The sequence below is a fragment of the Myodes glareolus genome, chromosome 9 (genome assembly GCF_982192425.1).
Source record: "Myodes glareolus chromosome 9, mMyoGla1.1, whole genome shotgun sequence".
NCBI lineage: Eukaryota > Metazoa > Chordata > Mammalia > Rodentia > Cricetidae > Myodes > Myodes glareolus.
In genome coordinates, this window is record NC_142034.1 from 45,931,110 (window position 1) to 45,946,849 (window position 15,740).

Genomic DNA, 15,740 nt, shown 5'->3' on the forward strand with positions numbered 1-15,740 from the left:
AGACCAGGCTGGCCTTGAACTCACAGAGATCCGCCTGCCTCTGCATCCCCAAGTGCTGGGATTAAAGGCGTAAAAGGCAGGTGCCACTACCGCCAGGAAAGAAAACAAATCTTTAAAAGAAGATTTAAAACAAATCTAGGCATGATGGCATAAAGTATATGGGAGGGTGAGGTAGGGTAATTGTTGAGGAGCAACAAACAAACAAGCATCAGACCATAAAGTTCTGCTATTTTATAACCTGAAACACACCATAGATATTTTGAAAAACAAGGTTACACTATATTATTAGAATACTTTGTAACTTAAACTACAATACAGTTCTCAAAATAAGCTAAATGAATTGGCTACAATATCACTATCTTGTACATATCAACCAATCAATCTGGCTTCTACTTTGACTAAATATTGGAGTTTTTTGGCTTGATGTGGTTTCATTTTTTGAGACAAGGTTTCTGTTATGGCAAAAATAAAATGCCACAGGTCCCCAAGTGGCAGCAGTGGGCAGTGGGTCATGAGACCACAGCGGACCATGAAAGCAACTGGTCCCAGGCAGGGAGCCACATGGCGGGTGAGAAACAGAGACCTATTAGGCACACCATGCAGAGAAAGTGGGTATTTATTTAGTGGATTATGGAGAGGAAAAGGGGAGGGGGAAGGGGAGAAGGGAGAAGAGCAGAGAGGGAGAGAAAGAAACGAGAGAGGGAGAGAGAGAGAAAGAAGGGAGAAGTGGGGAGAAGCTGCCTCTTTGAAGACTAGAAGCAGAAGGAAGATCTGCTTGCCTGGCAGGGTGGGTTTGTCTCTTAAAGGGACAGGACAGACCATTATAGTTTCTCTATGTAACAGCTTTGACTGTCACGGAACTCACCATAGACCAGGCTAGCACCTGCCTCTGCCTCCCAAGTAAGTTCTGGGATTAAAGACATGCATCACCACTGCCCAGCTGATTTAATATTGTTTTAAAATATTTTTAGATATATAAAATGATACAATAACTGAGAGTATAAAATTAAAAGTAACTGAGAGTAATTAAGCACTAGTATTCTGAAATCAAGCATTTCTTTCACTGTTCAACAGGCTCACTCAAACAGAAGACATAAACAATTTTATAATGTTAGGCTTACCAAAAAGAAACTACTTTTTAGCTCTTTGAGGTCCCAGTTTGTTTCTGAGATACTACATATATAAAACATGGGCTATTTATGACAAGACTGTCTTAAGGGGAAGGAAGTAGGAAACTACCTGTGTTTCTACATTGGAATTTTATGACCTCTGATTTGGACTTTTACCCCAACTGAACTTATAGTGTGTGTGTTTGTTTTTAATCATTTTATTTTGTGTGTATGGGGTAGCATGTTGGAGGTTAGAAAAGAACAATTTGAGGGAGTTGGTTCTCTCCACCATCTGGGTCCCAGGGACCTGACCTCAGGCTGTCAGGCTGTCAGCAGGTACATTTACCCATTCAGCCATCTCACCAAGTTTGTTTTAGTCAGTGCTTTATCACGGCAACCCAAAGCAAACCAGTGCAACTTCTATGCACAAGCTAGGGTAAAGGCTGGATTGGAAACTTTTCCTAGTAACACACTGGGATCTCCCTGCTTCTCTACAATCAGACTCATTGTCATCTATAACCCTGCCTCCAAACCCAGGGCTATGTTCTTGCTAGCAATCCCTCTCTACCTGTTACCATTTTGTGTGTGTGTGTGTGTGTGTGTGTGTGTGTGTGTGCATAAATTCACCCAGGCCTGGGTCACTCCCCTAGCTACTGCACAATTCCATTCTAGTCCTGAACCAGGAAGTCAAGGTTTGAGACATCTGGCAGGATTTCCTGAGGCTTATTATTTCAGAGTGTAAAGATCTGCTTAGCAGCCACATTCCACAGTCTTTCCAAAGATTCTTCAGAAAGAGTAGGGAAATAGAACAGAAAAGCCTCAAGCCTTAAGGATATAAACCTCTACCCTCCCCCAAACCCAAAACAACAACAACAACAACAACAACAACAATTCTGATTCTCTCAGATCTATCTTTAATTATAGGAAGCAAAGTACACATGAACCCAGGAAAGGACTATTGGTACGTTACCAAGAAAGGCATATACCCAAGGATTACCAAGGTAGAATATTACTGATGGAAGGAATAGACTAACAGCAAAAAGCAACTTTTCCCCCAAAATATTTATATCCATTTGTTTACTTATTATCATTAGTACTTAGCAATGAGAGAAAGGTAAGGAATAGTAGTAAATTAGAAATAGCCAAAGACATTTAGTAAGTTTGCTTGTCTCTGAAGATAATGGCCAAGACTTTTTTTTCCAGTTTTATGCCTTTATTTGTGTGTCTATGTGTGGGTACATATGTTCATAGGTTTATGGAGTGCATGTGGAAGTCAGACGTCAACTTTGGGTATCTTCCTCAATTGTTCTTTACCTTAGAGACAGTTTCTTACTGAACTCTGTTCTCATAGATTTGGCTAGGCTGACTCCCTGGCTGACCATCTGCCAACCAGCAAGTCCTAGAGCTTACCCTGTCTCCACTTCCTCAGTGTTGGGATTACAGGCACGTGCTGCTGTGCCTAGATTTTCACCAGTGCTAGAGATTGAACTTAGGTACTTGAGCTTGCATGGCAAATACTTTACCAACTGAACCATCTCCTCAGGCTGTCATGAATTACTTTTTAACTTAAAACTTTCATTATCACATATTCACTATAAAAAATAATGGGTTTCACTGTGACATTTTCATACACATATGCCAATAATTTCATAAAAATATATATTGTGATGGTTTGAATAAGACTGGTTCCATAGGCTCATATATTTGGATGCTTAGTCATCAGGAAGCGGTACTACTTTTTTGTTGTTGTTTTTTGTTTTTTGAGACAGGGTTTCTCTGCCCTAGATGTTCTGTAACTCCCTCTGTAGACCAGGCTGGCCTCGAACTCACAGAGATCCACTTGCCTCTGCCTCCCAAGCGCTGGGATTAAAGGCATGCGCTACCACTGCCTGGATGAAGTGGCACTACTTGAGAAGTATTAGGATGTGTGGCTTTGTTGGAGAAAGTGTGTCACTGGGGGTGGGCTTTGAGGTTTCAAAAGCCCAAATCAGGCCCAATGGTTCTCTTTTCCTGCTGCCTGTAGATCTGAACATAGAACTCTCGGTTTCTTCTCTAGCACCAAGCCTGCCTGTGTGCTGTCATGCTCCTTGCCATGATGATAATGGACCAAACCTCTGAAATTGCTAGTAAGCTCCAGTTAAATGCTTTCTTTTATAAGAGTTGCTGTGGTCATGGTGTCTCTTCTCAGCAATACAACAGTGACCAAGACATATATCAAGAATACAAGCCGGGCATGGTGGCTTACACCATTAGATCCAGCACCTGGGAGGCAGAGGCAGAGGCAGGCTGATCTCTGAGTTTGAGGACAGCCTGGTCTACATAGATCCTGTCTCAAAAAGACCACACACACACACACACACACTCCTTACCCTCTTACTTTCTTGTCCCACTTTAAAATCTAGAATTTTAAAAGCATAATTATGTAAGACATTTTTGTACTAGCTCAAATAATTATACCGGGTTTATTCAAAAGGTAGTTTTATGATACCACACCTGTCATTAGAAGAAAAATCCATTCCCAGGACAATGCTTTCTTCAGTGTCTTGTCTACCATTAGTTGAAACCACTACCATATAGCGTGTTCGATTTTGGTAAGTACTTTCCAATCTTACAGCCTGAGGTCAAAAAGAACAAAGAAACAAAAAATTCAGAGAAATTTTAAATCATTTAATCTTTTTTTTTTTTTTTAAAACCAGTATCTCATAGCATGCTACCAAGGCAAAAGAAGTGATAGTGGGAGACCTAAATTAAAAATTCAACTCCTATATTAACTATAAATCCTTTGATATAATACTAAATTAACAGGAGGGAGATAAAGTAACACCTATGTTGCTTTAAGAATCTTATAACTGTAGGTATACAATCCACACTTAAGGCAGGACCCATGCCCAGTGGCAGATGGCCAACATAAAATGAACTCAATGGTATTTTTGTAGATTTTTCTTTCTTTTTTTGCGGGTAGAAGAGTCTTGTACTACTTTGGGATTTTTTTTAAAAAACTTAACCTTACTGGTCTTTTGCATATATTATGTTTTTTGGTTTTGTGTTTTCACTGATTTTGTATGTATCCACATTTCTTGTGCATCTTCACTTTTTTTCTTCTTATTTATTCTAATTTGTTTTAAAAAGAGAGAAAGTATGGAGTTGGATGGGTAGAAATGAGGGAGAGAAAACTGTGATCAGAAATACTGTATGAAAAAATTTATTTTCAGTAAAAAATAAAATGAACATTTATACAGGATAAGTATATAAGTCACTATAAATATACATTAAGTTGATCAAACTTAAAATGCTATAGACATATATTTTATTGAAATATATAGTATTCACATATATTATAAAGGATACATATAATACTTTATAAAATATTATTATATATTAAATATATTATATTTATATATAATATAATATATATTAAGAATAATATATATATTATTTTATATAATAAAACAATATATAATGTTTTTTCTGTCTTATATAGTCTATGTATCTCTATGTACTTACCTATCTTCATAAGCTTTGGGGTAAGGTAATAACCATTTTTACCACACCCATTTCTCCTGGTAAAGAGTCTTTGTTTCACCAAGCTTTAGTTAGGCTTTTGGACTTTGTCCTACCTAGATCTAGCTGCACAATTCCTTACGAAATTAAACTTTAGCAAGAACTCCCACTAAATTTGTCTATCTAGAGTCCACATCATCCTAACCCGAGAATCCTTGACATCTCCCTGGGTTTCTCATCCTCCACCATCTCCCAAGTGGTTTATCATCACCTTTGCTTATCTTCAACTAAAATCCTCTAAATCATTTTAAGACAAAACTTGATACTGAGGGTTCTCTGAAATAAAAGGCCTATGTAGCCATTACCGAGAAAGACCTTATCTACAGGTAAATTTTCTAACCAGCTGCAGGGAAGTGAGGTAGCAGATGGAAGTATGCCTGCTGGGCTTCTGAGTGAACGCATACTCTAATAGTTACTTTCTGTTGCTATGATCAAATACCATGACCAAGGCAACTCACAGAAGGAAGCGCTGATTTGGGCTTTAGGGTTCCAGAAGGAGAGTCCATAATGGGGAGACATGCCAGCAGTTAGCTAGAGCAGGAAGCTCAGGTATCACGTTTCCATCCACAGGTGGCAGGAAGCACAGAGGCTATAAACCCTCAAAGCTTGTTCCCTATGAATGTCCTCCAGGAAGGCATTACTGATTTCCCCAGCAAAACAGAAATTGGGATCCAAGTTTTCAAACACTTGAGCCTATAGAAAACATTTCTTACTCAAACCACTACACGTTTATATGGAAAAGTTTGAGAAGGAAAGCATGAAGTATTTACACTGAACCCACACTGACTACAGGAAGGAGAGAACTATGGAGAAGTAGGCAGAAGTTTGAGGCAGGAGGTCAATCTGTATGAAGGGCTCATTGTTTCTTTGATTGGTTGGGGTGAACAGTTCAGAAAAATGCATTTATAAGGAGACTATGGTATACAGCCTAGTGTTATGCTCTCCAGAATTCGGCCTAGGTTTCAAAATCTATTAAGTTAATTTAGCACAAAGGTATTAACTGATTGACTTTCCTTTTATATCTTCCCCTCTATCTTCTAACCCTTATAATTTAGGATAGTTCAGGAATTTTAAAACCATATTCGCTTAATTTGTGTGCGTGTGGTGCACCCATCTCTGCATGGATCTGTAGAAAGCAGAGGTCAATTCTGGGCATCTTCTTCTATCCTTAATTACTCTTCGCTTTACTTTCTGACACAGGGTCTCTTCACTAATGCTAAAGATCATTTGTCTAGACTGGTTGGCTTGTGTACCGGGATCATAGGCACATATTGTCTTGTGTGGCTTCTTCTTAGATTATTTTATGTGTGCAAGTGTTCTGTCAGCATGAAAGTACATCACATGTATACCTGATGCCCTTGGAAGGTATTAAATCCCTCCAAACTGGAATTATAGATGGTTGTGAGCTGCCATGTAGGTGCTAGGAACTGAACCTGGATCCTCCATAAGAGCAGCTAGCGCTCTTAATGGAAGAGCCATCTCTTTGGGCCTTTTAAAATTTTTTTTAAGACAGGGACTGTATATGTAGCTCTGGATGTCCTGGAGCTCACTATATAGACTAGGCTGGCCTCAAATTCAGAGGGATCCACCCACCTCCGCCTCAGCTTCTTCTTTACCTCAACAATAAAAGATTCCTTTTCAGAAGCTTCTTAGTTTTTAAAAGTTTTAATTCATTGCTTATAAATTCAAAGCACTTTCAGAAAATTGGAATGTAAACAGGATCTTTGATGACATCAAGGACTTATCTGTTAGTGTGATAATGGCAGTGTGGTTATTGTCCTGTTTAAATATATGAAGTGAAATGCGAGGGTGCCTGAATTTTATTTTAAAATATTCCAATGAAAAGAGAAAGAAGGGGGAATAGATGAAAGAAACTAGGCAAATGGTGATGTCTACTAAAGTTGACTCAAAAATTTTCCGGGATATATTTTTTACTTTGATTGTTTGGAAAAGTTCTTAATAAGTTAAAAAAATCACTGTGTAAATAATAATAAAAAAAACCAAATGGTTTCAAGGCAACATCTGCACATGCAATGACAGCACAAGTGCTGAGAAATCAATAGTGGAAGATGGAGACTTACGTTCTCCCTTTGTGAAATGTTACTCTATTCTTATTGTCTCAAAAATCAAATAAATCAATTAAATTAAATAGATATAGTCTCATGTAGCCCAGGCTGGCTTTGAACTTATATAGTCAAGGAGAATTCTTTTTTCTTTTAAAAAATATTTATTTATTTATTTATCTATTTATTATGCATACAATATTCTGTCTGTGTGTATGTCTGCAGGCCAGAAGAGGGCACCAGACCTCATTACAGATGGTTGTGAGCCACCATGTGGTTGCCGGGAATTGAACTCAGGACCTTTGGAAGAGCAGGCAATGCTCTTAACCACTGAGCCATCTCTCCAGCCCCGTCAAGGAGAATTCTTAACTGGTCCTTCTGCCTCTGCCTCACAAGGGCTAGGATTATAGGAATCTACCATCATGTTCAGTTTCTGTGGTGCTGGAGATGGACCCAAGGCATCAAGGATTCTGGGCAAGCACCCCACCAATTAAGTTAAAAACTTATCTTTGTGCCTCTGTTCTGATATTCCTAAGAAAAGCTAGGGAAGTGAAAACAGAAGAAATGACTATATTAAAGCTTATTTGTTATAACAGACATAATCCAAATGTAATGCCATCATTCTGGTACCAAATACATAAGCTGTACTGTGCACTTTATATTCCACGAAGAAAAGTTTCAAAGTCAAATTTACTTATGAGACACTAAGAGGAATAAACATTTAAATGGAATACAGTCTAGAGTTAGTCAGCTGAGATCCAGGAGGAGCATTACACACAAAGCTATGGGTGACAGTCAACACACATGAGGTGGATTGGGAGGCAGCTTTGGAGTTCCTTATAGAAACACTCAAAACATACATATTATTTCCAAAGTTATTTATTTAGTGCGAGAAGTGTAGAAGCTGGTTCTCTCCTTCCACCAAATGGGTCCTTGGGACAGAACTCAAGTTGCCAGGGTTGGTGCAAAGTGCCTTAGCTTTAATGCCCAAATTACCTCACCAGCCCCCTAAATTGTTATTTTAACTAGACAAACTGGTGCATGTAAAACCAGATTTGAAAAAATTTAATTAATTGTATGCACATCAATAATAGTGTATACCATGGTGTACATATGGAGGCCAGAGGACACATAGTCTGTAGGAGATGGGGCCTGGGGATCAAATTCAGGTCGTCAGCCTTAGCAGCTGGCCTCAAATTTGCTATATAGTCTGGGAGGAGAATTACCTTGAACTTCTGATCCTCCCCAGTGCAAGGATTACAGGCAAGTGCTATCTTGTCTGGTTTATATGGTACTGGAGTTTGAACCCCGGGCATCATACATGGTAGGTAAACACTCTACCAACTTAGCTACATCCCAGAACTTCTTATAAACAAGATCTCAGCTCTCACTACAGGTTTAAATTTGAGCATGCCTTGGCATTTCTAAAATGTGAAATGTGTTAGGAACACTTTTACCTACAAATACAAATTGTGTGGAAACAACTGAACTGTGAATTTAATAAATTAAAAAAAAACTGAATAATTTTTTCTTTAGCTATGTATTACGTAGTATATATATGTATACTGTACTTGTGCGTGTTGTACATTATGTGGAGGCCAGAGCTCAACAATGAGTGTCTACCTCAATTATTTTTTCTTTTTTTCATTTTCCATACCCACTACAGTTCCCCCTTGCTTCCTTCCTCCCACTCACCACACCCACTCCTCAGAGAGAGTAATACCTCCCATGGGGAGTCAATAAAGTCTGGCATATTAAGTTGATGTAGGATCAAGTCCATCCCCCCTGCATCAAGGCTGAGCAAGGTATCCCACCATAGGGAATGGGCTCCAAAAAAAACTCAGTTCATGTACCAGGGATAAATCCTGGTCCCACTGCCAAGGGTCCTACAAACAGACCAAGCCACACAACTGTCACCAACATTCAGAGGGTCTAGTTCAGTTCTATGCAGGCTCTCCAGCTGTCAGTTCAGAGTCCATGAGTTCCCACGAGCTTGGATCAGCTATTTCTGTAGGTTTCCCCATCATCATCTTGGCCTCCCCTTGCTCATATAATCCCTCCTCCCTCTCTCGACTGGATTCCAGGAGCTCGGTCCAGTGCTTGGCTGTGGATCTCTGCATCTGCTTCTATCAGTTACTGGATGAAATTTCGTATTTGTCATTCTGGGTCTGGGTTACTTCACTCAGGATGATTTTTCCTAGTTCCATCCATTTGTCTGCAAATTTCATAATTGGTGTAGGAGGGTCTTCTTTCTATGTATTGCTTTCATTGGTCAAATAAAGAAACTGCCTTGGCTTTTTGATAGGGCAGAATTTAGATAGGTGGAGTAGATCGAACAGAATGCTGGGAGAAAGAAAGCAGAGTCAGGCAGACGCCATGGCTCTTCTCTCCAAGATGGACACTGGTTAGACTCATGCCGGTAAGCCACAGTCAAGTGGCGATACAGATTATTAGCTATTGGTTGAATCAATGTGTGAGAGTTAGCCAATAAGAGGCTAGAACTAATGGGCCAGGCAGTGTTTAAATGAATACAGTTTCCATGTAATTATTTCGGGTAAACTAGCCGGGAGCTGGGCTGCGGGAAGCGGCCCTTCGTCCCTTTTACAACACACAATGTCATTATTTCCTGAATTATTCTGTCATATTCTCTGAAATGGGCTCTTTTGCTGAACCTTGAGTTCACCGATTTGGCTAGACTGGATGGCCAGCAAGCCTGGGGATCCTGTCTTTGCCTCTTCAGTGCTTAGATTATAGGTATGTACTATTAACACCAGCTTTTTTATCCAAGTCCTCAGAGTTGTGCAATAAGCACTATACTGACTAAGCCATCTCTTTAGCTTTCTATGTCTGATGGTTCATCTGCCAATTAGTGGCAACCGAGTGACTAAGTCAAGGTTGATGAAAGAAAAAGAATCTTCCTAAATACAGTCTATAAGCATGCTATCTGGCCTAAGACATTTTGATAAGTGATATTCACTTATCTTTTAAATATTCACTGTCTTTTAAATATTTAACTTATAATATCAAGAATCTTTATTCAAAGAATCATCTTAAGTCCATCTTAGTACAATTCAAATATTGAACCTAAATAGAGCAATTCACAGGTCTTACCTGGCACAAGAGCTTTTCTCATCCCCATCATCTAATAGCCAGAAACAGTTGGCTTGAAACATATACCACATCTTTGTTTTAAATTTCTTTTCTTTTCATTTTTTAAAAAAAAAAATTTTTTTTTTTTTGGTTTTTCGAGACAGGGTTTCTCTGTAACTTTGGACCCTTTCCTGCTACCACAACCTGGTCCTTAAATTTATTTTCATCACGATTCTAGACCATGCCCCTGCATGCAGTATTTATTCTCAGGGAAGTCACATTATAAAAACACAATGTCTAGAGAAGCAGTTCACCCAGTCCATCAGAAAAGTTTCAAAAGTATGTAAGCATTAAATTCTTGCCAAAATAACAAAGTAAATCCAGTGGCTAAGATTAAAATAAACTTTAGATATGATATTAATAAACTAAAGAAAACTATTTTAAAGAGTTTGAGAAATGTTTGAATGAAAAAGAATACCAAGTTTTAAAAAAAATCTATAAATTATATTCTGCAGAATCACTGAAAACCATGCTCAAGGCTAAAGGTATGGCTCAGTGGTTGGGCACTTGTCTAGCAAGCACAAGAGACCCCAAGTCTGATCCCCAGCACAGTCAATACCTTCTTGCCAAATTCATGATTAATTTATTGACATGCAAGATATTCATTAAAAACATGTTAAAAGACATTATATATCTTACTTTTATAAAGCAACAAAACAAAATTAAGCAGGGCTGTGCTAGTTTACTCAGCTGTCCACCCTGACCTTATGCAAAAACCAAGACAGAATGAAAAAGTTGCTTATTCAAATAGTCAGGAATGGTCTTTCTCAGAGTGTGGGATATGGCGGGTTCCTCTTCATTCCTTTTGAATTATCTGATTTGGAAAACAAAAACCAAACTGCACATAACATACTTATTAAAAAAAATCATTTCCACTGTTGAAAAATTTAACACATTGTAAAACTAAAGCCAAAAAAAACTAATTTTCTTAAATTATCCTGTCAAGTTCTTAATTTTTGCAAAAACTTCATTGAAGCTTCTGTAAATATTCCAAAAAATCAAGTTTCTTAAATATTGAAGTAACAGTGATACCTGTACTTGGAAAGTCTCCCAGAGGAAAACAACGTTTTCAATGTTTAAGTAAAAAATGGGATTTGGTTGGGTTATTAAGAAGAAAAAGGCCAGGTAGGGTGGCACACGACTTTAACCCCAGCACTAGGGAGGCAGAGGCAGGCAGATCTCTGTGAGTTCAAGGCCAGCCTGGTTTATAGAGTGAGTTCCAGGCCAGCCAGGATTGATAGTGAAACCTTGTCTCAAGAAACAGCGTGGGTGGGGGATGAAGAAGAAAGCAGGACTTTGATTCAGTTGACTATCCAACTTTTAACCTTATGAACGAGTCCTGAGATAAGAGTTTTAGCATTCCAAATTTAACTCCAAACAAAAGCCTTTGCTTTGGGTCTACAAATGCCTCTTTCAGTTAGAAAGTGCTAATTTGTTCAAAATCACACAATGCATTTACTCATTTTCCTGAAGATGACTCAGTCAATAATCTGCAACATAATGAGTATGTGTTTGTAACAATTCAAAATAACTGTAAAATGGCTTGTCACTTTAATGACTAATTCAGAGGCATGAGTGACAACTTTCTGAACTTATGCTCTGTACATGTAATACATACACGAGTCTCTGTGTCAAAATCTAAGAAGCCGAAGCTGCACATTTTAGTAGGAAAAGAGGTTTTAATCTTCAACTCTGCTTTCCTAACTTTATCCTTCATTCTTTCAAGTTTCATGTGGGAAATTTAGGGGTTCAAACTAAACTTCAGAAGTTTATTACTGAGAAAAAGACAGAACACAGGATGACACCCTTAGCTTTAGCTTTCCCAAACCACACCAAGTTCAAAGCTACGGACAAATTTCCAGTCTGTCCAAGTGACTATGGAGACTGGCTTTAGTAAAATTATACTCAAAAGTGTGATCAGCATCTTTTGGAAGCTTGTTAAAAATGTAAATTATCTCTACTTCCTCCCCATCAACCAAACTCTGCCAGCGAAGTCCAGAAACTGGTACTGAAAGCAGCTCTTGAGATGATTCTAATATACCCTAAAGTCTTGGGACCACTGCTTTAGAGTACTAATGCCAAAAGAATGGTGCTCCATGCCCCACAGCTGTCTTTTTAAAGAATTACTTGAGAAAATATATAAAAAATGCAGATGGCCAGAAAGACAACTCAGCAGGTAAAATTTGTGCACAAACCTGGTGATCTGAGCTCAACCCTTGGGAGTCCAGTGTGGAAGGAGAAAACCAACTCCTGAAAGTTCTCTGACCTCCACACTACATTTTGGCATATAAGTACACTTTCTCACGTGTACATACGAACATACATATATATACATTAACTACTTTTTAAAATGCAGACAATAATGGGAAGATGGCACAGCAGGCAAAATCTCAGTGAGAGAACTTATTTTTAAAAAATAAGGTAGAGTGTAGTGGAGAAGACACCTAACGTCAACCTAAAGCTTCTACATGCACACACATGGTGAGTGTACTTGAGCACAGGTATATACCAAACATAAATTATTAAAATTTCTGAAAAAAGTTTGACCAGGCGCCTTTATTCCCAGCACTCAGGAGGCAGAGGCAAGTGGCTCTCTGAGTTTGACACCAGACTGGTCTACAAAAGTGAGTTCTGGGACAGAATAAAAAAAAAAAAGAAAGAAAGAAAAAGTATGCATCATCAATGAATAAGGTAGAGAATGATTAAAGAGGAGAGTTATTGAGGAAGATGATACCTAACATTAGCCTCTGGCTTCTACATGTATATGTACACACAGAGCACAGAACCAGCATTTGAGAGACCAGTTAACAAAATTTAAAAAGTAAAGTAAATGATGAATCAGTGATTACCAGAGGGTTCAGAAGTTTGTTCGACTTTCCACAGTCACTCTCACACTTTGTTCACTCTCTTGTTGGAGAAAAAGTAGAAGCCAGCTATTTGAATTTAATATGCCTGTGGCTTAGTCAACTTCCAAACTACTACTCTAACCTAGAGGGTCTGATGTCCACACACTTGGATAACATTAATAACTGACTATTGTACATCCTTTTGTCTATTCTGTATTAGCTTCTAGACAATCTTCCTTAGATACTATAGCTGGCTCACGCTATTTCTTGGCTCAAACACTTGTATTTTGCAACTGCTTTATGAAGAATGACTGGCTTTATAGTAATCTAGGGGATCAAATACAAACGTAAATGTGAAACAAGCCACATGGATACTAAACAGAACCACGTGCTCATCTCACACAGAGATCCACTTTCTTCTGACTCCCAAGTTCTGGGATTAAAGGTGTGTGCCATTACGCCTATGTGTTGTTTGGTCTTTGAGAGTGTCTTGTTGGTGTATTATTTCATTTAGACCAGGCTGGCCTTGAACTTGAAGTAGCTCTCTTGTTTCAGCTTCTCAAGAACTGGATGATAGGTGTGTACCACTATGCTAGGTATTCATTCTACTTTGGTTTTCCTATTTTTAACAGTCAGAAAAGTAACCATGTAAAAAAGACACATAACTTCTAAGTGTGCAGGAGACAACAGGGTATGCAGATTACAGCAAACAGGAACCCAGCGGAATCTCTACATGCCAATCTAGTTATGCTTCGTCATGAGAGGCTAAAATCTTGGCACTGCTGGAAGTTTAGTCTTCTGAAGGCCCAGGTTTGGACTTGTATATGTAATCCAGCTTTAAAATTCTGGATAATATAAAAACCAAACCAAACCAAACAGCTAGGTGTTCTAAACAGAACATACCTCTAGTCTGTGAGCTGTCTGTTTGAGATCTCTGGTTTACAGTGTTAAAGCCTCATCTGCCTGGCTCACTCCTACAGCAGCATTTCATTCCTCCTCCTCCTACTTCTTCTTCTTCTTCTTTTTTTTTTTTTTTTGAGACAAGGGACAAGGTCTCTTTAAACAGCTCTGGCTGTACTGGAATTCACTTTGTAGAACAGGCTGGCCTCAAAACTCAGAGTGATCCACCTGCCTCTGCCTCCCAAGTGCTGGGATTAAAGGCATTCAGTTACCATACTTGCCCCCTATTTCATACTTCTTAATGTATCCATCTAATACTGCCAACTTTGAGAGTAGTCAGGGAGTGAGGAAAAGGACAAAGACAGCTTAAGGTAACTTGTTCAACATCACATGGTCAGCAAGAACCCAAGCCCAGGTCTCTTGACTCTGAGGTCAGTAACACTTGCTAGTTATTTCACTTATACCTCCTTATCCCTTCCTTTATGTGCTTTTGCTTAAGTTATGTTCTTATTTTGGATGAATTCTGTCTGTTTAATCTCATCATCTTTTAAGGTCTTCTCAAGTTCTATTGTCTAACATAAAACCTTCCTCAACCAGGTCAATTTCCCAAGTTTTCTCTCCTTTTTCTAAACTTCAATTGCTGTTGTGGACAATAACTTACAAACCAGCACTTAACAACAATCTTGAGCCATCAAAGTATTTTATATCACTCCATATTATATTTTACAAGAATTAAATTCTCAGCTGGATAGCAATAGGTCAGTCTTTGGTGCAGGAGAATTATCTGTATTCTGTCAATCATATTTTAATAAAACGCTGATTGGCCAGGCAGGCAGTATAGGCGGGAAAGCCAGACAGGAAGTAGGGGTGGAGCAAAGAGACTGGGAGTATTCTGGAAGCAGAAACTCTCTCAGCACTCCTGCACAGACCACCGAAGAGGCAACATGTAAGCTGTCACACTGAGAAAGGTACTGAGCCCATGTGGCTAAAATAGATAAGGATAATGGGGTAATATATGTTATAAGAGCTAATAAGTAGCCTGACCAAATGGGCCAATCAGTTTATAACCTAATGTAGACTCCGTGTGATTTTCCTTGGGACTTGCTGGCTTGTTGGGGTACCGGGCGGGACAGAAACCCCAACAAGCCGGCCCTCGTGTTACAAGTCTTCATTTCTATTCCACCTAGTTCTTAGCACTGTGTTTTAACAAAAATTGACTTAAATATTGGCTATTTTAGGCAGCCTTTTGAGGAAGACAATTATGATAATGCCATTAACTTACCAGCCTTATGTTGTCCTCTGGGCGGAGCAATAAGAACATTGCTTGAAGATGTTGTTGGAGATCACCTGGTGAAATTTACAAAGCAAAGGATTATTAGTCTCCATTCAAAAATCAACAGAGAGGCCAGGCCATGGTAGCACATGCCTTTAATCCCAGCACTCGGGAGCCAGAGGCAGGTGGATCTCTATGAGTTCAAGGCCAGCCTAGGCTACTAGGCTAGAGAGCTAGTTCCAGGACAGGCTCCAAAGCTACTGAGAAATTCTGTCTTGAAACCCCCCCCCCCAAAAAAAAAACCCCAAAACTAAAACAAAACAAAAGATTCAAGATACTAGCACTCAGGAAGCAGAGGCAGGAGGATCTCTAAGGTCAAAGGCCAGCCAAGCAAGTTCCAGGAAGCCAGGATTACACAGCCTGCCTCAAACAACTAAAACAAAAACAAAAAAGAATTTTTTTTTAAAATATTTTATTTATTTATTATGCATACAACATTCTGTCTGCATGTAAGCCTGCAGGCCAGAAGAGGGCACCAGACCTCATTACAGATGGTTGCGATCCACCATGTGGTTGCTGGGAATTGAACTCAGGACGTTTGGAAGAGCAGGCAATGCTCTTAACCTCTGAGCCATCTCTCCAGCCCAACAAAAAAGAATTTAAGACAATAAAGATGATGCTAGGCATCATGGTACACGTCTTTAATCCCAACACCTAGGAGGCTGAAGCTGGTGGATCTCTATGAGTTCAAGGACATCATGGTTTACCGAGTGAGCTTCATGCCAGCCAGGGCTATGTGGTGAGACCCTGTCTCAAACAACAACAAACCAAAACCAAA

At 39.0% G+C, this 15,740-nt stretch overlaps 1 protein-coding gene across 3 annotated transcripts in view; it reads right to left on the minus strand.

Moving 5' to 3' along the window:
• The window catches only part of Ssh2 (slingshot protein phosphatase 2), a 243,935-nt gene that overhangs the window by 49,149 nt on the left and 179,046 nt on the right, over positions 1-15,740 (minus strand). For all 3 annotated transcript variants that reach the window (XM_085695369.2, XM_085695371.2, XM_085695370.2), the window contains 2 exons: positions 14,912-14,976; positions 3,603-3,724 (listed from right to left, as the gene is read on the minus strand). In XM_085695369.2, coding sequence (XP_085551495.1) covers positions 3,603-3,724; positions 14,912-14,976 — 187 coding nt within the window. The remainder of the gene's footprint in view (positions 1-3,602; positions 3,725-14,911; positions 14,977-15,740) is intronic.